Here is a 24,556-nt window from a genome sequence, read left to right on the forward strand (position 1 = left end):
GATCGCGCGCCCGCCGCCACCGACACGTGCGCGCCCGCTCCCGTGGGCGCCACAGCCGCGCGCGCCGCCGGCCACTCAGGGAGCGATATGCAAATCACTGCTCGGCGGCAGCCAATGAGAGGGGAGGGGGCGGGGCCTGGCGCCCCGCGGTTCCCACGGCGAGCTTCATTGAGGGGGGAGCGCGGCGGGCGGCGAGGTGCTGGGAGCCATAGGGAAGCTGAGGTACTGGGGGCACTGGGAGCACTGAGCATGGCTGCATGGCTGCATGCATGCCAGGAGCCCTGGGGATCAGAGCATTATCCTGGCAGTAGGCCCCGAGGGATGTGGGGAGCAATGATTTGCCCATCAGGCAGCGGGGTATCAGGGGCTCCAGCCACGGGTGGTAGTCCATGGGCAGGGGAGGGCAGCGATGTTGGGGTGTTTCGTGTTGCATCCCTGGCAGGGGTTGCTTAGGCACCTGTCTAGCATTTTGTGTGAACAAGTCAGAAAACATCCCTCAGTGAGAGGAGGGAGGCTGCAAGACCGGCACTAGTGCAACTTGCTGTATTGCAAATGAGTGCTCTGAGAAACAAAAATTATAACTTGATTTTGGTGTTGGCGGTTGGCCCCAGTTAGTTTGGGGAGCAGCCTTTGGTCAGCTGCTCTGACCCGAGTGCCCATGTTTAGGGCAGCAGTGGCATGTTCACCTCAGGGATGCTGGACTGACTTCCTGTCCTGTTGGTGCCTCCTCCGAACAAATTAGGCAGAGCCCTCCCAGCATAGATCACATCCTCAAATCCAAGGACTCACTCTCAAACCCTGCAGAACAGAGAAGGTGATAGTGGGCAGCATGCTTACAAAAAAACAGGACAGAAGTGTGGAGCCCAGCTGTTGTGTTAGCAATGCTTGTTGCCCTTCACAGTTTTCCAATCAGCTATCTTAAAGGTCTCAGAAATTTTAGCGGGAAAATTTTGGCACTGAGAGAGCTAAATGCCACTGTGTTCCCAGCACAGCTCCAACAGGAGGTCATGCCTACCCACAGCACTTCCCAAGGAGGTTTGTCTAATCTGGGCTTTACCTGTCAAGCACAAGTTTAGAAATAGTCTCAGTGGGTTTCCAAATTTCTTAAGCCGCTTATAGCCATCTCTTTATGAGCAACATAGTTAAGAAGAAAGGTTTTCTTTTTGTGACTTTTAACAGAGCTTCAAGAAAGAAAAATTCCATCAAACACAATAGCAGGTCATGCACATCATTCTCTCTGTTCACAAGGACTCCCAAATTGGGGAATGTCACCAGTCATTTCAGGGTGCAATACCCCCTTCTAAAAGGGACCTGCTCTAGCAGGGACCACACCCTTTTATTAGCTGTAATTATATGGATCATACTGATCACCTTGTACCTGGGTTCCCTTCGATTCCAGTATTGAGAGCTGAGAGCAGGAAACTTCAACCTGGGAATAACATCCCTGCTTCCACAGGAGCCTGAGGCTGGGGGACCCCAAGCTCTGGTCTTCTGCTGCTGTTCCTTCCTCCTTTTCCTCCTGGCTGCCCCCTGCCAGGAGCCCAGCAGCCAAAAATCTTCATTTGTTATGGAACCATGTCTGATTCAGTGGATGACGTGCCCTGCATGAACTTTGAAGCCAACATATTTGCAAAGAGCCTGTGTCAGCACTGTTTCCGAACTGCAGGGGCTCACCAGCATGCTACTGAGGTGAGCTACTCCATCCCACCTGGAGACTATGCATACTTCATTAAGGGCCCCTTTGTTCTCTATTGGGACTCCACCTATCTTTGTAGAGATGGAAATCCCTAAGAAAGAGGCTCAGCCAGGATTTCTAAATGTCCTGGGGGGAAAGCTGCATGGGGAGAGAGTCTTTCTAGGCACAGGAATCCCCTTAACTGTGCCTAGACTAAAGCTGGGAACCACCTTAGCGGGGAAGGGCTGGACACTGGGTGCAAGGGAAAGATCCTGGAAGGGAAAGCAGGGGTGTCACATGTGCAAAGCTATAAGGAGGGAAGTGGGGACTGGCAGAGCAAGGATGCACCCTGGATTAATCTCTGCTTGATGCCTGCTGGCATTTGCAGTTTTCCTCACCTTAAATATGGTCCTGGTCGATTTCCCTGTGGCCTCTGCTGTTGGCTTAGGGCCAGGGCTGAGTCCTGGCCCTGGGGCAACTGCAGTGAGCTGTTCCAAGCAGGGAAGGCATGAGAGGGTTGAATCTCATGGGACCTTGGACTCCAGATACCTTGATCCAACATGGTCCTTTGAGATGGGGCTGGACACACAAGCTACTTGGCTGTCTCCGACTGGGCAACAGCTGGTTTCATGTTCACAAAGGGTTTCGTGTTGTTTGCCGTCCTCCAGGAGCGACTGGCCAGGGATGATGAAATAGTAATGAGCCTCCCTCTCTCTTTCTCACCCTCTCCCTCTCTTGTCCTGGCCCTGGGCCCTCTAAGGTTACCTCAGCCCTCCACCCGCTATCTGCTCAGAGCTGTCACCTCTGAGTGAATCCCAGTGCAGGCGAGACGCTGGAGGGAAGGCAGCGCAGACAGCTGACTCCCTGGAGCCTCCCCCACTGCTGCTCATAAGCCCTGCAAATAACGGGGCCAGGGAGGATGCTGAGACGCCTGCAAGCCCTGACAGAGGCAGAGGCTGGGACTACAGCCTTTTCTGCAAAAATTTTCCTTCCTCTTGGTTCCATTGACTCTTCCTGAGCTACCCTGGTGACAAGGGAGAGCAGCTGCCAGCAGCATCAGCGTCAACATGGGGGGACAGTTTCCCTGAGCCCTCATCCACACATGCAGTCTCTGGGATGTCTGCAGCATTCAGCATCAAATAGGAGCTTGCTGGGCCTCTCTGGCCTCTTGGAATAGGAGAAAAATCTCAACGGTGGGCTGGATGAGATATCAAGAGCCCTGGAGGCCAGGCTGCTCTCAGAGGAGGTAGAAGAAGCAGGCGTTTCCGAAGGGCAGCCTTCATCCTCATCCTTGACACGCTGACAGCACCACTGCATCCCCTTCTTCCTCACAGGAGCATGCTGTGGAGGTCACAGGGCGTGATGCCTGCAGCAACCCAGATCCAGGAGAGCCCTGGGACGCCCTCCATATTTTAGCCCCACAGTGCGAGGTGTACGTGTGCGTGGGCCCAGTGGAGGGGACAGAGCGGTGAGTACCAGCTGGGAGCCATGCTGCTCCAACCAGCCCCTTTGATGGGAAGAATGGAGGAGGGGGAGTGGGAAGCCAACCAGGGGGAAACCAGACACCTTCTCCCTGATGCTCTTCTGCACACTGGTGCCTGGGAAAAAGGACTGAGAAATCCCCACATCATGTCCTCTAACCATTCCTCTTGGCTGTCCCAGGAGAGGGCAGGGGGCCCCCTGAAAGAGTGTCCTCCTTCTTCACTCCCTCCAGAGCAAGGCCAGTGGTCCCAGGATGGGCTCTGCCAGCCTCTGCCCGTCCAGTAGAGAGTGAGCCAATGTGGCTTGGGCTGCCAGTGCTGCCACCTGCCCCTGAGCTCTGCGGGCTCTGCTGACCACCAGCTGTCCTCTCTCCCTGCCCCACAGCTGGCACGAGAGCAGGCGATATCCCCCACTCAGCCCCGGAGCTGAGAGTGAGCACAGAGAAACTGGCACCGACCCTAGCACCTGTGCTGAAGCCAACTCCACGCTTGCCAGGGTGAGATGGGGATCTCTTGCGGTTTGGGTTATTCTGGTCTCCCCAGTCCCTTTGGCCCTTCAATGTCACTTCTGCTGGGCACATTCAGAGGGTTTCTGCGCACGCCGACAGGTTGAATTCACCCCTCTGGCTCTCCCGCAGAAAGAAAAAGGAGCCCATCATGTGCAGGGAGTTGGATTTGATGGTCCTGATGGGTCCCTTACAACTTGTGACATTCTATGATTCTAAGGTCCTGAGATGCAAGGGGGGGATCAGCCGAGACTCTTAGTCCCCACAAAGGGGGCTCTCCCCCTAAAGAGCACATGAGATTCACTCTTGGATTCCCCCATGTGGACTGTCTATGCTGTTTCTTGTCGTTGTTGGTCTGGGGTCATCTTACACTCACGCAGCTGCTTTTCTGGTTTCTTTTTACTGGCAGCTTTGGGTTGAACAGGTTGTAACTTCTCATATATGCTCGTACATCCTTCCAGCCCACAAAAGCTACTGGTCCCCCTTGCAGATATCTGCCCTATTTTGTCTCCCAGGAAGGGGAAATGACCCGGTTGTGGGACAACACTTTGGGATCAGGCAAACGGGACATGATGAGCTACATGGGCCATAAGGAGGAGGTGCGGTCTCGAGCCCCTCAGGCAGATAGACCCAGGTGGGCTCAGCCCGTTCGCTCTGGATCCTGGGTAAGAACTGAAGCCCAGGGCTCTAGGAAAGAAATCTGCCCACTGAAAGCAGGTACTCTTGCTTGTTCCCGTGTGAGATTCTAGTTCTGGTTTGCTTTCTACCCAGGGGTCTCTGAAGTTCAAAGCAGATCTCTATTGAGATTTAGCATCTCTTTATCCAGTTGTGGTCCCAGAAGGTGTTCGACACCTCCATGGGCACCATGTGAGAGTCCATCTCTGTGTGTGCTGACCACAAACCCTGGATCTCTCAGGTGTTCTCTCAGGTGTTCTCTGTTTGCATGGTTTGGCATGCCCTTGGCTCGCAGTGCTGTGTCCCAGAGCTCCCACCCTGCCTGGAGGGAGTCTGGGTTTTATCTCTCCCCTCCTGGACCATTTCTAGCTCTCCTCCGAAGACCTGCTTTGCCGTGGACGTGGTGGCATCCCGTGTCGCTCGTGCCTCCCCCAGTAACGGCCTTCTCCCCGTCCCAGAGCACCGTCCTGCCAGCCAGAAACGTGAGGAAATCTGGCCGAAACACCGGAAAACTGACCCTCCCTGGGCATCTACCCTGCCGCATGCCCCAGCAGGCTCCCCATCGGCCCGCAGCAACCCCTTTGGTGGCAGTGGGCACCCTGCTGGGTCTCGGGTGCGGGAGTCCCGTGGGCACCCCAGCAGTGGGGGCACAGAGGGGCGGCACGGGCTGGAGAGGCAGGAGTACACAGTGCTGGCAGACCTGCCCAAGCCCAAGCGCCTCGCACAGCGGGATGCTGTTGACCGCTACGGTTCCCGGACACTCAGCCCTGGCCGAGTGGAGGTGGAGAGGATATTTGGCTGCGAACGCAGGTGAGAAGCAACGGGACCCACAGCAGTCAGAGGGCCCCTCTCTGCTCTCATGGGGCCCCCACCTCCTAATCGCCATGCCTCATAGGGAGAGCAGGGCTAGATGGCAAAGCTCAGCTTTCAGCTGTGCTTACATTTCCCTTAAAGCAAGGATTGGGTTTAGGCTCAGCGCCATCCAACCTGGGGAGCTCACCCATTGTGGCAGGCATTGGAAAGGTGGAGCAAAAGCTGCACTGATGGAAGGGACCCGCCCACCTTCCTCATCCTCACAGTCACCTTCTGGAAGCTGGAGGATGTGCTGCAAAGCAGGGCTCCTCATGGGAAGAGGGAAGGAAAGCAGTGTTCCCCAGCCCCACTGTTCCCTCAGTACCTCCCCAGGGATCCAGCATCCACTGTAGATGCTGTTCAGGAAAGGATTAGGTATACCAAGAAGTACATAGTAGCTGGTTAGGTCTTGGCTGGAGAAGCAAGAGCAGCTCCAGTGTTGGTGGCATGGGGCAGGAGGGGACATAAACAGAGACTGGGGAAGTATCCTGGACAGGTGGGTGGGATGCAAAGGACCAGATGGAGGGAAGATGAGGAATGGCGTGAAGAAAACATGCATGAGGCAGCAGAATACAAAAGCTGAGGTGGCTGAAGTGATGGGGACAGCGAGAGGTCATGGCGCAGTGTCTGAGACAGGTGGAGGTCTGTGGGGTCAGGCTAAGGTGGAGCAGGATCTGCAGGGGCTCTGCCCCCAAGCTGAGCATGGTGACAGTTGGACAAACTGTGTGTGTCCACAGGAAATCAGAGACGCTGGAGGCCTTCCAAGCTCTGGAGGAGGGCCGTGTGGACCGGCTCGATGGCAAGACACCAGTGCCACTCAGCAAAGGCCACCTAGTTCGGAGGCAGTCCAGCCCCAGCCTGCCCAGGGAGGTGAGGCTTGGCAGGACTTCATCCCAGCTCTTCAAGCTGGGTTGCTTTCTCCAGCCGCATTTTCTTCTCTTTCTGCCACATGCTTCTCTCTTTCGTTCCCCTGCTCCCCCTTTGCTCTAATCCCAGCCCTTCCTTTGTCATAGACTGGGATCCTTGGCTCTTAAATTGCAGGACCCCTTTCACTCTTTGGGTGCAAGAGTCTTCTTTTCAGTATGACCTGGCTCCATGCATAGGGATGCAATTGCTCTCTGGGCAACCATTTGACCAAACCACCTCCCAGCCTTAATCCTGTCTTGTTCTGCTAACTAGTGTGGGAGTTTTTTTAAGAGGACTCTCTGCTCTCTCTCTCCTTAATGACCTTAGAGTCAGCGAGTCTCCTGGCACTTTGAGCAGCGCAGCAGAGACCCCAAGGAGCCCCTGCGCTCCCCCAGCCCAGCTCGGCACTCTGAAAAGGCCAGCAGAAAGCGAGGGGACTCCCCGTGCCCTGCCAGCCCTGGCTGGCTGGAGAGAGGCAGCCGAAGCCCACGCTCTGCAAGCCCAGCCCACAGGTTGGAGAAGAGGGCAGGGGAGACCGTGAGCCCCCCCTGTCGCTCTGAGAAAAGCTGGAGAAGCCGAGGGGAGCCTGGCCGTCCCCCAAACTCAGAAAGGGGCCGAGCCACTTGGCAGGCAGGGAGTATACGGCAAACACCGGAGAAGAAGAGCCGAGGGGACTCCCTGCACCCCACAGGTGTTGGGAAGGTCTCAGATAACAGCAGGCTGAGCTGGGCAGGGCCACCCCCACAGTCCCTCAGTCCTGCAAGATGTATGGAGAGCACGAGGAAAAGCCAAAAGGAGATCTCCCCTCCCAGTTTGGTGCGGGGAGCAGAGAGGCAACGGGTGAAGCCAGGGGAGCCACTGCACATTTCAGGGCCCAGGAAGCCATCTGAATGTGGCTGGCAGAGCCTGCGGGAAAAGCTGACATCCTCCCAGCCTGGAAAGGGTACCAGCAGTGACTGGAAAGGCCGAGGCAAGCCCCTGCGCCCCACGAGTCCAACACGACCACTGGAGCAGGACTGGAAGGGTCGGGGGGATGTCCACCAAGCACAGGTGTGGGAGAAGGACTGGAAGCGCCAAGAGATGACCGTGTGCCATGCAGATGTGATGCGCCAGCTGGAAAGAGACTGGAAAAGCCCCGCTAGAGGTCTGGATGTAGGACTACGGCCAGATGACAGCTGGAAAAGGCCTGAGAGCCCAGCGCAGCATCTGGAGGAGGACTGGAAGGGTCCTGAGCACACCCGAAACACAAACAACCCAGAGAAGCCATTGGAAAGTGACTGGGGGAACAAGAGTCTTCTCATTTACCATGTGAGTAGGGCAGGAGCCAGAGGTAATGGGACCGTGGCAGGCATAAAACTGGCAAGCACAGAGTGCGTGGGTCCCCTGGGTTGCATTCTGTGCATCCTGACTCTCTTGGATCCTCTGCTTCTCCAGGGGAGCTGAGCTGCCTGGTTGGCACTGGGAAGAGGGAGGATGCTTTCTCTCCTGGGCCATGCCAGGAGGCAGCAGATGCTCAGATCTGGGAAGCTGAGTTGAGGACTAGACCCTGATGGCTTCAGCTCCTGCTCTTTTCCCTGCAGCCCCAGCTGGGTGGAAGCACCTTCCCACTGCAAAGCAGCACCAGCTCCTCAGGAAGCCCGCAGCCACATTTGAATGCCACTAAGAAGCACAAGGTAGGGGCCAGCCCCTGGGAATGGTGAGGAAGGGCAGCTGCCCTTTCTTGGGGAACACTGTGGGCAGCACCTAGGTCTCCAGCACTTGATCTGAGCAGGCTTAGCATGTTGCTGTCTTCCCATGACCTCCTGGAGACCATGGTCACTAACACTCCCCTTCACTGCATCCTCTGCCCATTTCTTGGGGAAGACAGGGGAAGGGGGAAGGCATTGAGTCACAGAGACTGTTTATAAAGCCAGAGAAGGGTGAGTAACAGGCTTAGGACTAAAATCTCAGTGTAGCTGCTTTCCTTCACTTTATTATTGCCTGGTGCTATGATGGCACCAAGGGTTTTACAGGGATGAAGTGGGCTTTAGTGGCATGAAAGAAGATATGGTGAATTGTGTTGGTGTTCCTGGGATACCAGAAATGGCATGAGCAGCTTTGGAGGGCTGCAGAAAGTGTCCCGGGAGCCCATGTAGCTGGCAGCTGTACCTGAGTTCCTGCCTCTGTCCCCCTCTGTGTGCATCAGTCATCTCGGTCAGGTTGTCCTCTGCTTTGTGCTTTATACAAGGACAAACTGCAGCCAGGAAAGAGGCTGCCAAAGGCTTCTGAAACTCGAAACCGGTGACATCCCTTCCCTCCCTTCACTGCCTCAGGCCAGAGAGGAGCCCAAAGCCCTGAACTTCCTACATACAACTAGGCCAGATCACCCTGCTTGTGCCAGGTTTCTTCAGCACTAAGCTCTGGGCCAGGCACCTTCTCTGCCTTGCAGCAAGCAGCATAGCCTCGGTGTGATTGCAGAGTAGAGCCTGGCATTTTGTGATACACAGCCCCTGCCCCTTTTCCTTTGGGACCCTCTCTAGCAATTCCCCTTCCCGAGGCCAACTGCCTTTCCAGGAGCACCAGCAGCCCCCACATGACCTGCTACCACCTCTGCCAAGAGCCTAGAGGAGTTCATTTGAGGGGTCAGGGCATAAAACCGAGCAGCTTCAGGAGCCAAGGCAAGGACCCCACTGCCTGCACTGCTAAAAATCCCTGCCTGCGAAAAATCCCAGCCTGAGAGCAAACCCTGCCTGGTAAGGGCTGGGCTCCCGACGGTCCCTTCCCGGGGCAGCAGCGGCTCAGCCCGTCTCTCTCAGGGCTTCACCTTTGCCCGGGCCTAGGGGTCGGAAAGGCGACACTGTTCATCCCCAGCATCGCCTCCGTCCCGTCCCGTCCCTCACCTCCCGGAGCCGCCGCCCCTTTCCGTGCGGACCGGCGGCCTCGCCCGCCCCGGCGGCTCCATTGGCTGCGGGCGGCCGGGGCGGTGGCGGCGGCTGCCATTGGCCTGCCCGGGCCCTCCCAGGAAGTTCGGGAGGAGGAAAAAAAAGTTTTTTTGGGGTGGTTTTCTTTTTCTTTTTTTTTTTTTTTTTCCCTTCCTTTCCTTTTCCTTTTTTTTTTTTTTTGTTAAGAAAAAAAAAAAAAGGAAAGAGGCGAGCGGGGAGCGCGGGGCGGGCGGCGGAGCGGGCATGGTGGGGCCGTGGAAGCCGCCCGGCCGCTGAAGCCGCCCCGCCGCCCTGGCTGCCAGCGCCCGGCCCCGCCGCGACCCCGGCCCCGGCCCCGCCGGCCGCGGCGCCCCCGCCATGACGGTGAGTCGGGACCGGCCCGCGGGGCTCGGGGCTTGGCGGGCGGGGATCGCGGGGGCTTCTCCCCCGAGGCTCGGGGCACAGCCCGGGACTGGGAGGGGGCGGTGGGCCCCCAGCTGTCAGCCCCCAGCTCCGGGGGTCCCTCCCCTCGGGGTGTCTCTGGAGCCGCTACTCCCCGGGGGACTCTGGCCCCGGGACTCAAGGGCTGTGGCGGTGCCTCCTTGGCTCCCTTTCCCATCCCCGGGGCTCCCCGTGGCCGCTCGGTTCCCGGCGGGCACCACCCCACCCAGATGAGCGGGAGCGTGGACCGGGCTGAGGCCGGGCCAGCTCACCGCACCGATGACCGCAGTCGCACGAGAAATTCGTATCCCTTCGGGAGTGGGGAACTCCTGCTCCCTGTGGGAAACAGATGCGGTTTGGGGCAGGGAACATCCCGCCCCTGGGGCGAACCTTCCTTGGCACAGGCGGCTGCCGGCCGCGGGAGGAAGGATGTTGAGCAAAGTGGGGTAATGGAAGTGACAGGCTGGGCTGTGCCCGCCGGCGTTTCGCACGGGGGCGGTGGGAAAGGGAGAGCCTGTCGCCCGCTGGCTCTCGCTGCACGTGTAGGTTCGGGAGCTGCATGTGTGCCCCAGCCTGGAAGCGATTTTGCTTTCACCAAACTGAGCTGGAGTGATTTTGCTTTGTGTTTTGGCCTGGGGCCCGCGCCTTGTGGAGCGGGTTCCCTTTTTGGAGAAGAGGAGACTCTGTGCTTTCCGGGAGGCTTGAAAGCCCCTTGCACCATTTCCTGGAGATGACAGAAAGCAGTGCTCCAGGACCTGGGGTCCTGAGGAGCCTTTGTGAGCAGGAAGAGTAGGAGGCACGGTGATGGCAGAGGTTGGTGATGGAAGGAGACATCTGATCATCCCGTTTGCCCGCTCCAGCACTGAGCCTTCTCAGCCTGCCACAGCCTCTTCTCCACTTCTCCATCTCGGCGCCTTAGTACCGTCCAGGAGCCATTCCTTCGCTCCCACCCTGTCCCTTTTCCTTCTTTGGTGTTTACATTCTTCAGATACTTAGAGGCTGTTATCACCTCCCCTGTAGCCCTTCTTCAACCAGAGCAGGCAACTGCTGCTCCTTAACCTGCTGTTGCAAGCCAGTCTTTCCAGATCTCACCTATGTCCCCAGCTGCTTGAAACCCCCTCCAGTGCCTCCGACTGGTCAGCTACAGGGCTGAACATAAAACCTCTGACAGGTATGGATGCAACTGGGCAAAATTGCTGCTGCCACCTTCCAAGCCAAAGCCTCACCATCTGCAGCCCCGAGCTGCGCTGCAGGGCCATGCATTTTGCTGGGGGTGCATCCTGCCACATCACTGCGTCTCCGGCACCCGGATCTCTCCCAGCAGCTTGGCTTTCCTGGATGTTTCCTCCTCCCACTGTTGGGCCATTTCCTCTGAGGGGTTCTATTTGAACCCCGCTCTCTTCTCTGACGGTGTCCTGCGCTTTTTATACTGGATGAGGAAACTGGATTTGGCTGTGGGGAAAGGAAGAAAAATGGCTGTAGGCACTTTGAGCATCAACTGATGCCTCAACTTATTGTACTGGCCCCACTATGACAAGAATAGTCCAAAGATGATTCTGTAGAGCTCTGGCTCTGTGTCTGGGGCTGGCAGGGAGAGCAGAAGCCCTGTGCAATTCATTTGCCTAGGAGAAGCCGTCCCAGGGGAATTTTCTGGCCTCAGCACTGTGTTAGGGGCAGTGGTTCTGGCAGGACTTTGTGGCAGTTTTTCCAGTGGCATACATCCCATTAATATTAATTATTTTGGCACCTAATGCTTTGGGATTGTAAATCCTCAATGAGACCCAGCTGATCCATACGACAGCCCCAGCCAGGAGTCCTTTCGCTCCCTCTCTCCCTATATTGTTTTTCCGCCTCTGTGGAGCCTGCCCATCTCTCTTCTGTTGAGTGCACATGTGTCCCAGGAGGGAGGAGGTTGCACTTTGATGTTTTGCCTCCTTTCCTTCCTTCCCACTGCTCTGAGTTTGGAGTTGAAGTCACCGGATTGGAAGGAATAACGGGAAAAAGGGTGGAGCTGCTGCCATGGGGAAAGAATTAATTTTCAGGGTGCTTTCTCAGGGCAGCAGTGAAGCCACCAGAATGTCTGTGTTGATGGGGATGCATGCATCCCCCTCATCTCCTAACTGCCAGCAGTGCCTGTCACCTCAGCAGGAGGTGAGGTTTGGGAGCCCCCTATGTCCTTTGCTCTGGTTTCCCTCCCTTTCAGGGAGCTTGGGACTGCCGGATGCTTCTGGCCAGGCCTGAAGCTGTAGCAGCCACTGACCCTCCCCTTGGCATGTCTCCCTGCTCCTGCTCAAACCAATAGCTGGAGCGCCAGGGTGGGCCGGCACATTCTCGGCTCTTGCTGCCCCATAACCTTGGGTGTAACCCAAGAGCAGCAGCTCAGGGAGATGAAAGCAGGGCAAGCCTCATCCTGGCTGGATGGCCAGGGAGCTGGGCTTGTGGGGCAGCTGTGGCCAGCCACTGGGCTTGTTTAGGGAGTATGAAGTGGCCACCCCTTCTCACTAGCTCAGTCTCAGCTGATGGTTGTGACACATGGGGACTGCTGGTGGCTTTCCTGGGACTGGCAAGTCTGGTGCTGTCACTTCTCCTACACTGTGCCTGCCTGATTCAGAAGAAGGGGCAGGTTGGCAAACTCTGGCTTCTCGGGGAGAAGACATGTTGGACTGAATTCTTTGGTGGTGCAACTTCCTTGGAGCCAACAGCACTGGGAGGAGGGACTGGCTCAAGCCTGTTTGGCTGAGGGCAAAGCCAGGGACAGAGGTTCCCCTGAGTCAGCTCCCTGGTGCTCCACCTTGGAAAGGAGATAAACTGGTTGGGATGCTGCACCAGTGGCATGAGGTTGGGAGGAGACAGGGAGTATGGGGAAACTCTGGCATGGAATAATGGGGGTGAAATTCTCTTCGTCCTCATCTTCAGTAGCTGTGGCTGGGCAGGAGGCAGCCTCTGTAGTTGGAGGGAGCAGGAGCTGAATAAGGGAAGGGCCCCCAGAATCTCAGAGAGGGTTGAACCTTGGAAGGGGTTCAGTCTCAGACAGGACGAAGGATCAAGCACTGGTTGTGGCTCTGACTTCATCTCTTCCCTGGGGCACATCGTTTAAAGGCAACATGTTTTCACAGCTGTTGAATTGCCTCCTATATGTTTTTGGTGAGGGCTGTTTTGTAGAGAGCTACTCGTCTTTAATAACTGATCAGTAGTGAAGTTACTGGAGGGACATAGCTCTGGGGAACAAACAGACAGAGTTTGGACAAGGTGTGTCTGGTTCTTTGTGACTTTGCCTCCATCTCTGAGGCAAGCCCCATCAGTGGTGGTGGAGCACTCCCTCCTGCCCACTCTCCTTGTCTCTGTCTCCCCGTGTCTGAATAAATACCTCTGAGGCACCTTGTGGAAACCTTCCTGCTGCATATTTTCCTTTTTTTTTTTTTAACCCCTTTCCTTATCTCCTCCTCCCTCTTACAGGAATGACTGCCTGCTGCTGAGAGCTATGCCCAGTTCTCCTTTGCTATCAGGTCATATACCCCCATGAGTTTCCTAAAAACTATGCCAGGATATTCCCATTGTTGTTCTGTCACTGGGGACTCGCCTTCTACCCCGTCATAAAAAGTGGTTTTGTGGGTCGCTCCAAGAGAGTAACTCTCTGTTTTGTCCTTTTCTCTCCAGCCGGATCTCCTCAATTTCAAGAAGGGATGGATGTCCATCCTGGATGAGCCGGGAGAGGTAAGCCTGAGACATGAGTCTGCTTCTTCCCCTACCCCTCGCTGCTAGAGATCCCTTGTGAGCCAGCTGATTTCCTTCCCCCATGCTTGCTGAGGTCTCTCCTGTTGGGAAAGGCAGTGGGAAACCTTTGGTGAAGGTGCCTCACTCCATGTGTGGATACAGAGTTTCACAGAGTGTCTCTCTCCCATCTGAGGAGCACGAGGGGGATCTGGGAGGGAGGAGGGAGAGGAGAAGGCTGAGAGGTCATAGCGCGGAGAGTCCCTCCCTGTTCCTACACTTTTCCTGGTAACTGCCTATCCATTTCCCTCCTGTCTTTTCCCTTCCCTCTCCCTGCCTGATCCGCCTACAGTGGAAGAAACATTGGTTCGTGCTGACCGACTCGAGCTTGAGGTATTACCGGGACTCGAACGCAGAGGAGGTAAGCATGGCCAGTCTTTCTCCAGCCCTTTCTTCTTTCCTGTCCAGGGGGTAGAAGAGCACAGCCCTGGCGTGACCAGTGTGCTCCAGGGAGAAGTGGCAGTATCATGTCCTCCTGAAGGACACTGGAAGTGGCAAGCTGCTCTTTGCCAAGGGGTGATGTGGGGTGGTGAAGTCTGGGGGGACTGCTGGTGGTGGGAGGTGAGCAGAAGGGCTGATTCTGTGGCTGGGCATTTCTGATGCTCTCCACCCTGCTGGCTGCCCTCGGATTAGAAGAGGTGTGCTGTAAAACTGAGCCTGGCTTCTGGAGAGCTGAGCCTGGCTCCAAGAGAACTGGGGGGTGAAGACAGAGGTGGCCCGCACTTTGTTTAGGGTGCTGACAAGTGATGGAGGCTTTTTCAAAGCTGAGTGAGCACTGATGTCCTCGCGGGTGGCTGTGCTTGCAGGCTGATGACCTTGATGGAGAAATTGACCTCCGCTCCTGCACGGATGTGACAGAGTTTGCAGTGCAACGCAACTATGGCTTCCAGATACACGTGAGTGTCTGGCACTGCCTGGGCACAGAGCAGTAGCACCAGGGGATGCTGGGTGGGAATGTGTGCTCCCTCCCCATGCCAAGATGCTGAGAGGCAATTCGAGCAAATCCTTTGCCAGGATGGTGGCCCAGCAAGGCTGGTTTGGTGACACAAACCAGTGCAGTGCTCAGGGACACAAGTGCTGCCCGCCTGCAAAGGAAGGAGAAGAAAGAGGCTTTGCAGGGCTGGCAGAAGGCTGTGCTGGAGGCAGTCCACGAGCTAAGCTAAATGCCAGGAGTGTTTAACTGACCTGTTGGCCAAGACAACTTCTCAATAGCCGCAAGGAGGGAGTGGTGAGCACTACAGACCTTGGTGTAGCCTGGCTCACTGTGCTCTGAGTGGCAGCCTGTACCCTGGGTTCAGCCCCAGTACAGTCCTGTCCTTGGCTACTTGCTGTAGCAGCAGGAGGCAGCTGCTAAGGCAGCATAAAAAATGGTGGGTGCTCAGGACTGTGCACTTCATGGTCTGGGTTTCCCTGTGGTCTGCTGCTGTACCCCAGTGCTGGCATCCAGCTCCCAGCACCTGAATAGCTGGATTGCACCAGCATATATTTGGCTCAATGTGCCAGCAAAGTTTCTTTTGCCTTTGCTTGGAGATGGTCTCATAAAGGATGTGTAACGAGCTTCCCCTCAAGCAGTGTGTCTCCTCTCCCACCCCTCCACGTGGCCACAAGAGCCTGAGACAGCAGATGGCCTTTCTAACACTGTTCACTACCTGTGGAAGTGGGTCCTGTAGGTCTCAAGGAGTGAGTGGGAGCTGCTGCATCTCCACTGGGCACTGACGGGCCCTCTGTCACCTCCCTGTTGCAGACAAAGGATGCCGTCTTCACCCTGTCAGCGATGACCTCGGGCATCCGGCGCAACTGGATCGAGGCCCTGAGGAAGAATGTGCGCCCAGTCAGTGCTCCAGATGTCACCAAGTAAGAGCTGCCCTGTGCTGCTTCTCCTTTTCCCACTTGCTGCCCTTCTACCCTGGCAGACAGGGACCAGGAAGACCCCTCTGGAAATCTCATCACTCCCAGATCAGCCCTGCTCTCTGCTTCTCCTGAAAATGGCTTGGTTACACCAGCTGGTGACAGGGATTGACAGCCCGATGGCTTCCTGTCTTGCACCTGCTTTTTGCCTCGCCACATCAGTTTAGACTGGTTTCTCCACCAGCATAGCTGCAACCGGGGTCAATCTTCCCCACCCTGTGGAGGAACCTATTTCCCTGAGGGATGGGGTGCTAGAGGGCCAGCTCCATGCTCAGGGTGGGGTTTCATAAGGCTGGGCTGAGAGAGGGCTGAGCCTTGGGCAGTTGGCAGTGCCTCTACTGGCATCCTTTCCCAAACGGTGCCTCTGCTTCACCAGTTGCTGCTCTGGTTTCAGGCTCTCTGACTGCGATAAGGAGAACTCCTTCCGTAACTGTGTTCCCCAGAAAGGCTCACTCCGGATGGAGGAGCAGCGGCCAGGCTCGGGCTCAGGCTCCGAGGGGAACTCGAAGGGCAGTCACTGGAAGGCAGATGGGCAGCGCCATGCCTTTGATTATGTGGAGCTGTCTCCCTTGCCACAGGACCCCGGGAATCAGGGGTCCTCACAGAGGACAAAAGGGAGCTTGAGGATCTCCGACCGAACTCCCAAGTACGAGGAGCTGGAGCGGGATCTGGCCATCCGTTCGGAGGAGAGGCGGAAATGGTTTGAGACCCCTGATGGCAGGGTCACAAACAGCGATGGCCCAGCAGGGGACTCTTCCCGCAAGGTCGGGGAGCAGGACCTCCCCCCTCCACCACTTTCAGAGGAACAGCGGATTCATCTGAATGAGGAGATAGAGAAGAAGTGGCTGGAGCTGGAACGCCTGCCTTTGAAGGACTTGCAGCGAGTGCCCTTGACAGCACTGCTGAACCAGAGCAAGGGGGGCCATGGAGACACCAATGAGGCACTGAAAAAGGAGGTAAGAGCATCCCTCCTCTCTGAAACTGGGATTCTGGTGGCCCCTTGGCATGGTCCCTGGCAGCAGGAGGCTTTGCAGAAGAACAAGGCAGAGGTTCAGGAAGATGTTCATTCTTTCTGGCTCCATTTGCCACCTGTCAAGTGCATGGAAGCTTTTGCAACATGGTGAGGCCAGAGGCCTGCTGTCACACACCTGGAGAGGTTCCCCAGACCACGTTTTGGTTCAGGATAATTTATTTGTTGTCACTGTTTGCATGGAATGTTTTTCCTCAGAACACATGCACAGCCTTTCTTTGGCTGTTCCCAAGCCTGCAAGCACTTCACCTGACAGTCTTTGAAAGGAGCCATGCAGTGATGGTTTCCTCCACCATGAATCCACCTCTGGAAGCTGGGATATCTCCTCCCTTTCTTACCAGGCTGGGGCTGGCTTTGCCAGTTTGGTCCCTTGGCAGGCTGCCAGGGAAGCAGACATCCCCACTGGCCATGCATGGCCCTTCCCATCCTTAAGCCCAGGGTTTGGATGCAGCGTATTGGTCAGACCATGGCACTTTTCTACTCTTGGCTGACCATCTCTCTCCTCCCTCCACAGATCCAGTCACTGCGGGCACAGCTGGAGTCCTGCCGGGCCAGAAATGAGAGTCTTCGAGAGGCAGCAACATCCCAGGGAGACAGCCATGTGCCCCGAGGGTACATCTCACAGGTGAGCAGGATGCAGGACACAGGACCCTGGGATCACTCCCAGTACCAAACTGGGAATTGCTGGGACTCAGCTTATTGCTGAGCAGGTATTGCTAATCATTGGGTTGTCATGGTGACCCTAACTGGGCCCATTTGTAATCAATGTTAATTACATAAAGGCTGGTGGATGTTGTCTGGCCTTAAAGGGACCGGAATTATAAACAAAGAGAAGAAGAGTTAAGGGAGAGGTGCAGGATCTGTCCCACACTTTGCACATGCATACAATGCTGGCCTGGCCTACGCTGGGGGGTGAGCTCGTGAGCGGGTCAGCAGCTTTCTGCAGAGCCTCTGGTGCATTCTCCCGTGGTTTGCTGCTGTGGTTCTTGCTAATAGGGGCTCATGAGTGCCTTTTAAAAGCAGTCAGTCAGTCCCTGGGGAGCTCTAATCCCTGTCAGGACCGCTCAAGTCCTGAAGGTCACTTTGACAGCACAGGCCATTTGTTGAGGACGGCACGTGGGAGAGCTGCTAAGCAGAATTTGCTCATGCTTCAGCCTCTCTCTTTGCTTTGTTTATTTATTTTTCCCTCTCACAGACTCATCCAAAGTAAGCAGGGTCACATCCCATAGGGATTTCCTGTGGGGAGGCTGCTGTTCTACCATGCAACGGGGTTTTCAGGATGTGCCCTATGTGTTGAAAGATGCCGGGATGAGGAGGTTGGCAGGGCAGGAAACTGGAGCTGGCTAAGTCTGTTGCAGTGGGTTGGCTGTACCTAGCCCAGATAAAGAAACCCACAAGCCCTGTGGCACACAGCCTGGACACTTACCAGTCTCTCTGTCATCTTGATTTAATATTTGCATCTCACAGGCCTCTTTATGGTCAAAAAAAGCAAAAGCAGTGGGGAGGAACTCCCTTATCTTCCTAATAACTTTTCTCAAAAGGCCAGCATTTCACATTTGAGGCCAAACTTGACCTTTCACCAAAGGATTTGTTCTCTCTGCCAAGGGTTGCAGCCAGTCCGTGGACAGATCACCAAATTGATTCCTTACCTTTTCCTCTCCTTTGGTTGATCTGTGAGCTTCTCTCATCTCAGTAGAGAAGAGTAGCCAGCAAGGACTTGCATTCATACACTTGTCTTGCAGTGTCCTTTGTATCAGCCTTTGCCTTAGTCCTGGGTGAAGGAATGGGATGGCAAGGGGCTGTGGGAGGATGTGATGACTTCCTAGCTCTCTGCTGTTGTCTTTGAGCCCCAGGCTTTTTAAAGAAAAGGCATGGTTTGGTGATGAACAAATACTTCTTGAGAGGCTTGGGGTGGTGCTGGAGGGGGAGCAGAGATGTAGTGCCAAGGTGGGAACCGCTTTGCTTTGCTCTATCTTGAGTTAACCACAGCACTCAGTGTAGAAAGAACTATCCCCTTGGTCTCAGAGCTATCAGAAAGGAGGGCGATTTGTGTGAGGAGGATCCCTAACCATTAGGCTGTGGGGAGGGCTCTTTCACAGCCTCTGTCAGGCCTCAGGGCAGTGCAGAGTGTCACTTTTCAGGAGAAGAGGCTCAGTTTTCATTGATTCCGGGAGATGCTGCTTCATTTAAAAGGCAGATACTGAGATGCAGTTCCCTCTGTTGATCTTCTTCGGCCAGGCAGTGCAGCCTGGTGGAGGGTCAGGACTGTGGCGTTGCGCGTTATTCCCAACTCTTGGCCCAAGAGGGATGTTCCTGTCTTGCTGCTTTAGTTTTAAGAGCCAGAGGAATGTTTCTTCCTCTGTAAAGCGTCAAGGGGTTGCAAGATGTGTGTCCCTCTCAAATGGTTGTGTTCAGAGATTAAAGTGCTACTTCACTTTCAGAAGGAAAAGACCCTCCTGGGAAGTAGCCTTACTTCTCTCAAAGTGTCCCTGGACTTGGCAAGGTTTGCAAAGGCAAACATCAGCTGAGCCAGGTGCTTGTCCTGGCCTGAGCCCTTCTGTCTTCCCTCCTGGTCTCTCAGCCCTCTTCTCCTCCACACAACAGGAGGCCTGTGAGCGTAGCCTGGCTGAGATGGAGTCATCCCACAAGCAAGTGATGGAGGAGCTCCAGAGGCACCACCAGCGGGAGCTGGAGCGACTGCGGCAGGAGAAGGAGCGGCTTCTGGCAGAGGAGGCAGCGGCGACAGCAGCAGGTAGGAGCACGCATCAAGCTGTGCCCCTGCTCAGCTGGGTCCCTCCCACCTCTCCCAAATGTCTCTTGCCAGAAGCCAGTCACTCCAGTCATCTGGAGCTACTCTGTTGATCTTACTGGTGTGAGACCGATGCTTCTTGGAGCATGAGCTTTGGTGCTCCTTGGACCTGTGGTGCTGGTGGAGATGGCATGGTAAAGATAATGCAGGAAATGGTGTCTTGCCTCTGTGGATGGGTGGGAGGGGGCCAGCGCTTTCTCGTAGGTGGGCAGGGCTGACAGGTGGTAGGAAGTTCCCACATTGTGTTAGTCTCCTTGGCAGCATGGTGATCCTGGGGTTTGGAGAAGGTGGGGGCTGTCCTGAGGGCAGAAGAGGAGGAGGGGGAATCTGCAAAGATAGATCTGGGAACTTGCAGTGGCAAGAGCTTAGCCAGTTCCATGGTGTGGTTTCCCCGACTAAAGCTGGCACAGCCTGATCCCCCATCTCCCATTGTCCCCCTCTGCAGCCATCGAAGCACTGAAGAAAGCCCACAGGGAGGAAATGAATAAGGAGCTAGGCAGGACACGAAGCTTCCAGCAATGCAGCTCTCTCCCAGAAGCCCTCCAGAAGCAGCACCAGTAAGAAAGCACCTCTCTTGCTCCCCTTTCCCAGTGATGCTGCCTTGTGCTAGTGTCACTGTACCCTCTCTGCAGCTCTAGCCCCCAGCTGTTCTTCCTGCCACCTCCCCAGTTCCCTCCTCGGGGGTGATGGGTACCCAGTGGTGAATCCCAGGGCTGCTGGAGCTGTAGAGCAGGGAGGTTTGTCTCCTACTTGGTGCTTTTCCCTGCAGCACTTCCCTCTTCCCTACAGCTTTTTCCCTCTATTTTCTTTATGGAAAGCTCCTAGACATCTCCTGCATGTCTTGAAGCTCCTAGAAGCACCACACTCAAGTGTGGGAGTGTGGAAACTGAAGCCTTGGTCCACAGAGAACATTGTCGTGTGCTAATGACTGATGTGGGCAGAGGCTGGCCATGGCAGGGGGGAGGGTGATGCCAGTGGCCAAGAGCTGGAAAGGGTTTTGGGGCAGTGATGAGCTGGTGCCTCTTTGGCAGGTTGGACGTGGATTCCCTGAAGCGGGAGCTGCAGGTGCTTTCTGAGCAGTATTCCCAGAAGTGCCTGGAAATTGGGGAGCTCACCCAGAAGGCAGAGGAGCGGGAGCAGATACTGCAGCGCTGTCAGCAGGAGGGGAAGGACCTCCTCCGGAAAAATCAGGCAAGAGAAGGGCTTTCTCTGCTAGCAGACACTGTGAAGCATGCTTTTCCCTCACACAGCACAGCCCCTCTGTTAGAACTCCCCTATTTTTTCATATTTCTTCCCTTCTGAGATCTTATCATCAGAAGAAGATTAAGAATGAGAGATTGTAGTTGGGCTTGTCATAACTGTGGTGTTAAATATGGCAAATGTATTCTGCAGATTGTAGATGCTGCTTTCAGCTGTGGACAGGGAGTTACGAAATGGTGTCTAAGCTGGAGTAGGGCTGGAATGAAGATGGAAGGGTCAGGACAGTAGAGAGGCCTGTGCCATGGCTACTCTGACGTCTTTTGGCTTTGGCTGCAGGAGCTGCAGACCCGCCTCTCGGATGAGATCGGGAAGCTGCGGAGCTTTATTTCATCACGGAGCTCTGGAGACCGCTCTTCGCACAACAATGAGCGGAGTTCCTGCGAGCTGGAGGTATGGGGGTCCCCCTGGCTGCCCCACTGCCTCCATCCCTACCCACTCTGGGGAATCTTCTCCTCTCAACGGTTTTGGCTTAGAGCAGGTGGGGAGTGGGGTGCCGGATGGAGCAACGGGGATGGTGCAGGAAGCAGGAATGCAAGCTTCCCCTCTGCTGCTCTCTCAGGCTGTTTGTGCCGTTTCCTGCCCCAGCCCTTCTGGTCCTTCCTTCCTTTCCCACCATCGCGCTTGCGCCAGGGCCTTCCAGCCCTTCCGAGATGGTGGCTCTTGAGTCACCTCTGGTTCCTCTCCCACTTTCTGGCCCAGGTGCTGCTGCGAGTGAAGGAGAACGAGCTCCAGTACCTAAAGAAAGAGGTGCAGTGCCTCCGGGAGGAGCTGCAGATGATGCAAAAGGTGGTGTTTTCTGGGAGTTACTGGGAAATCAGCAGGAGAGGGGAGGGAGGGGGGCACCAGGGCTGCATATCAGCAGGGTTCAGCTGGGTTTAATGAATGCTCAGGACAAACCCTCTTGTCCTTCTTGTCGTTGCTGACTGCAGAGCACATAGCAGCTCCAAACAGCATGGGCTGGCATAGACTTACCTTGTAGAAGGGAAGTGTCACAGAGACTTCACTGCTGGTTTACCCAGATATAAGCACATACAAGCATGGACAGGCCAGGAGCCCTTCTTTTCCAAGTGGGAAACCTGGATGAAGCCTGCCTAGCACTCTGCTTCCCTTAGTTATCCCCTCTCTGGGTGGATGTATTTCCTTGGGTGTTGTTTCTGGGTGTGCTGCTCCCTCCACTGGCAGCAGCTTATTCAGAGGGATTTTCAAAGACCCCTGACAAAGGAGAACCTAAAAGAGGCTTTGAGATTCAGTGATGCTCAAGGAGATTATAACTTACTCATGTAAGTTTTTTGCCATATAAGCAGCTGGGCCCAACTCTCTCAGTGGCCTGCATTCCTGGTGGTGTTTTTTTTCCCATATGGCTGCTCCACATGTACACAAGCCATGGTAAAGCCCACATTGCCTCATCAATCTGATGCTGCAGATCCCCACTGCTGCGGCACCAGAGTCTCTGCCTTCCTTCCTAGCCCAGGTTTTGCAAAGTGCTACCTCCATGCTCATCTTCTGAATAGTTTCTGCATGGCCCAGACTGGGATGGGCTTCAAACCCAGGGCTAGCTTTCTGCTTCTCATCTGCTGGGCTTGCCTCACCGCAGCCCTCCCTAATATCAGCCCAGAATCTCTCCCTCCCTTGGCAGGACAAGAGATTTGCCTCAGGGAAATACCAAGATGTCTATGCAGAGCTGAATCACATCAAGGTGCGCTCAGAGCGAGAGATCGAGCAGCTGAAGGAGCACCTGCGCCTGGCCATGGCGGCTCTGCAGGAGAAGGAGTCGCTGTGCAACAGTGTCGGCAAGTAACGGTGAGCACTGAGGGTGCTGTGATGTCCCCTGCAGGTGCGGCTGGCTGAGGCTGGCTGCTGCACATTGACAGGGCGATGGAAGCTGCCAGTTTCTACTGCTCCACTCAGTGTTGAAACTTTAGGCTTAACCTCTTACTTCGCTGCTTCTTGCACCCCTGGCCCTCCTGTTGTCCCTGACATTCTCCCAAGGGCTTCAGCCCCCTTTTTACTGTGTTGCTCTTGATGCAGCCAGCACCAAGTGCTGCTCAACCAGGCTGGATGTGGGAGCCAGCTAAATGCTGGCCTTCGACCTGTGGCTTGGGTGACAATGTGGGGGCAGTTGCACATTCCCCGTGTAAGGCTGTGTTTCTGCTCTGTTCACCTTTGAAGTGGTTTCCCTATCACAGAACGGAAATTTTAGGTCTGCATCAAAGCAGCCCTGACTAGACCCAGCCCTTCCCCCACACTCACCTGCAGATATCCCTGCCGTGGCTAGGGAGGGAAGCAGGGTGACAGGAACAAGGGCATCCTGTTGTCCGTACTGCTTTTGCCCTTGCTTGGATGCCATGGCCATTGGAATTGGGGTCACCCTGCTCCACCAGCGCTTGCTGATGGGCACTGAAATGAGTGGGTCTGTAGCAGGGTACCAGACAGCCATCTCTTCAGGGAGCAGAAAGGTCGGTATTTCTGTGCTCAGTGGAGTCTTTCTAAACCATTTCTGTTTTGTCTCTCTCTCTAGGTCTGCTCTACGTTTGTTATCTGTTCTAGTTTTGTATTTGCTCCATTCCTCACTTGTGGGGAGAGGGAGGTTGAATCCCATCCGTTATCGCCTTGGCAAGGAATCCCACACACCCCCAACCTCCTCACTCCCTTCCCAAAGCTTTTTGGAAGAACCCTTTTTGCCTGCATACCTGAGCACATTGTTTGGACTGGCTCCTTACATGCACCTTCTTCAGGATTTTTATATGTGAAAATTATATTTTATAGAGGAATTTTTCCCCCACAGGAAGAAGGGGAAGAGGAGGAGGAAAACTTTTATTACATCACCAGCATTTTTCTAACCTGAAAAAGAGAATCTGTTTTTTTTTCCCCCTTCCCCAACCCCATTGCTCCCAGCCACACAGCCACCTTTGGCACGTATTCCCTCTCTTCCAAATGTCTCCACGGTCCCCTGGGATGTACGGCAAGGACCATGCTTCCCCTCCCCGTGCCACCCCTCAGGACCTGCGGAGAAGACATGCAAGCCATAGGAGGGAGACGCTGGGGCCACCTGCCATGGATGTGCTTGCCTGGGACATTTGAAAGAGGACACCTTGGCAAGAGTCCGCATGATCAAGCTCTCTCCGTATCTGCCCTTTTGGCTCCTTCAAGAACCCGCGTTGGCAGGAGCCCAAAGCCACGGGGCTTCTCCTTTCTGGAGAAGAGGAGCTGTGAGGCTGCTACTGCACCCGCCGGAGCCAACCTCCCCAAGGTGGCAGCTGCTGCTGCTCTGCTGTACCCTTCAACTTTTAACTTAATAAAATCTTCCCCTTTCGCTGAGAAAAATGTGTTCCTCGAGGGGAAGGTTTGCCATGTGGCCCTAATCCACAGGGGTGAGGGGAAGGGTAATTTCAAGGTTTTGGGTCATACTGACCAGTTGCTTCCCTCCCTCAGGGTTTGGTAAGGGAAAGCAGCAGGAACACACCCAGCCCCTGGCTAGAGAGCGAGAGGAGCCCTGCAGTGCCATTATCCAGATGTTTTCACCTTTGACTTTGAGGGGGGAAGTAATCTGCTTCACCACACTGCTCCCAAAATTCCACATGGACTCTCAGCCTCATGGAGGAAGAGCTGAGCCTGAGCTCCATTAGTAAATCCAGTTTTGGGAGGGCACATGGCACTGCAAATTACTGGCAGAGTAAACAGTATATATAGGTCCCTGGGGGAGATCAGAGGGATCTCAAATGCTTTCCTCCTCCTCTTTTTTGGATGAAGCATATTTCTTTTTTGGATGAAGCATATTGCTTTTTTGTCCCAGTGGAGAACCTGGGGGTGACTATTTCTTGTTCAGCCCCATCCCAGTGTAAACAGGAGCTATTGCCCAAATAGGCTGCTGGCAATTACAGAAGAGCCCCAATTGCAGGTACATGCTGGGGCTGGGGGCAACATCTGAAGAGGGGAGGACGAAGGGGTCAAGGAGGATTCTTGGATAGAGGCAACAGATGTGTCAGCTGGGAGGACGGAGTACTGTGAGACATGGGGATGGAAGCACAGTGTAAGAACATGGTGGCAGCCAGAATGAGGGTAGTTAGGGCAGCACCCTTTCCTCAGCATGTGATCACCTTGCCATGGTATTGGCATCCCTTGGGGCTGGGGTGTGCAGACAAATAGAGGCCCACTCTTTCACCAAGAAGGGCTACGACAACTGCTTTCCCTAGGTAAGGCAAACCTCTTCGTAAGTCACAAATTCTGGTAAAATTGGGTGGCAGGCTTTGGTCAAGTGCACAAGGCCCTTGGGCAACACAATGGATGGTGCAAGAGTCCAAGCAATGAGCTCAACTCCCCGCTGCACCTGTGGAGCACCAGA

The 24,556-nt window shown here is 55.2% G+C and overlaps 1 protein-coding gene across 3 annotated transcripts; it reads left to right on the forward strand.

Moving 5' to 3' along the window:
* Nucleotides 1-1,439: 1,439 nt before the first annotated feature.
* On the forward strand, nucleotides 1,440-23,538 carry TRIOBP (TRIO and F-actin binding protein). Of its 3 annotated transcripts, XM_064655047.1 has the most exons (19): nucleotides 1,440-1,689; nucleotides 3,010-3,143; nucleotides 3,542-5,147; nucleotides 5,927-6,059; nucleotides 6,423-7,403; nucleotides 7,676-7,768; nucleotides 13,094-13,150; nucleotides 13,500-13,568; nucleotides 14,014-14,103; nucleotides 14,952-15,061; nucleotides 15,510-16,071; nucleotides 16,660-16,770; nucleotides 18,750-18,897; nucleotides 19,400-19,511; nucleotides 19,986-20,145; nucleotides 20,491-20,604; nucleotides 20,914-21,000; nucleotides 21,851-22,014; nucleotides 22,733-23,538. In XM_064655047.1, exons 3-18 carry the CDS (start codon nucleotides 4,606-4,608, stop codon nucleotides 22,010-22,012), a joined length of 3,531 nt encoding a protein of 1,176 aa, XP_064511117.1. In that variant the 5' UTR covers nucleotides 1,440-1,689; nucleotides 3,010-3,143; nucleotides 3,542-4,605; the 3' UTR covers nucleotides 22,013-22,014; nucleotides 22,733-23,538. The 3 variants fall into 3 exon arrangements, with proteins under 3 accessions (XP_064511117.1, XP_064511116.1, XP_064511118.1); XM_064655046.1 differs by lacking the exons at nucleotides 1,440-1,689; nucleotides 3,010-3,143 and having other exon boundaries at nucleotides 3,476-5,147; XM_064655048.1 differs by lacking the exons at nucleotides 1,440-1,689; nucleotides 3,010-3,143; nucleotides 3,542-5,147; ... (1 more) ...; nucleotides 6,423-7,403; nucleotides 7,676-7,768 and adding an exon at nucleotides 9,223-9,379.
* Nucleotides 23,539-24,556: the final 1,018 nt, after the last annotated feature.

The sequence above is a fragment of the Pseudopipra pipra genome, chromosome 5, assembly GCF_036250125.1.
Source record: "Pseudopipra pipra isolate bDixPip1 chromosome 5, bDixPip1.hap1, whole genome shotgun sequence".
NCBI lineage: Eukaryota > Metazoa > Chordata > Aves > Passeriformes > Pipridae > Pseudopipra > Pseudopipra pipra.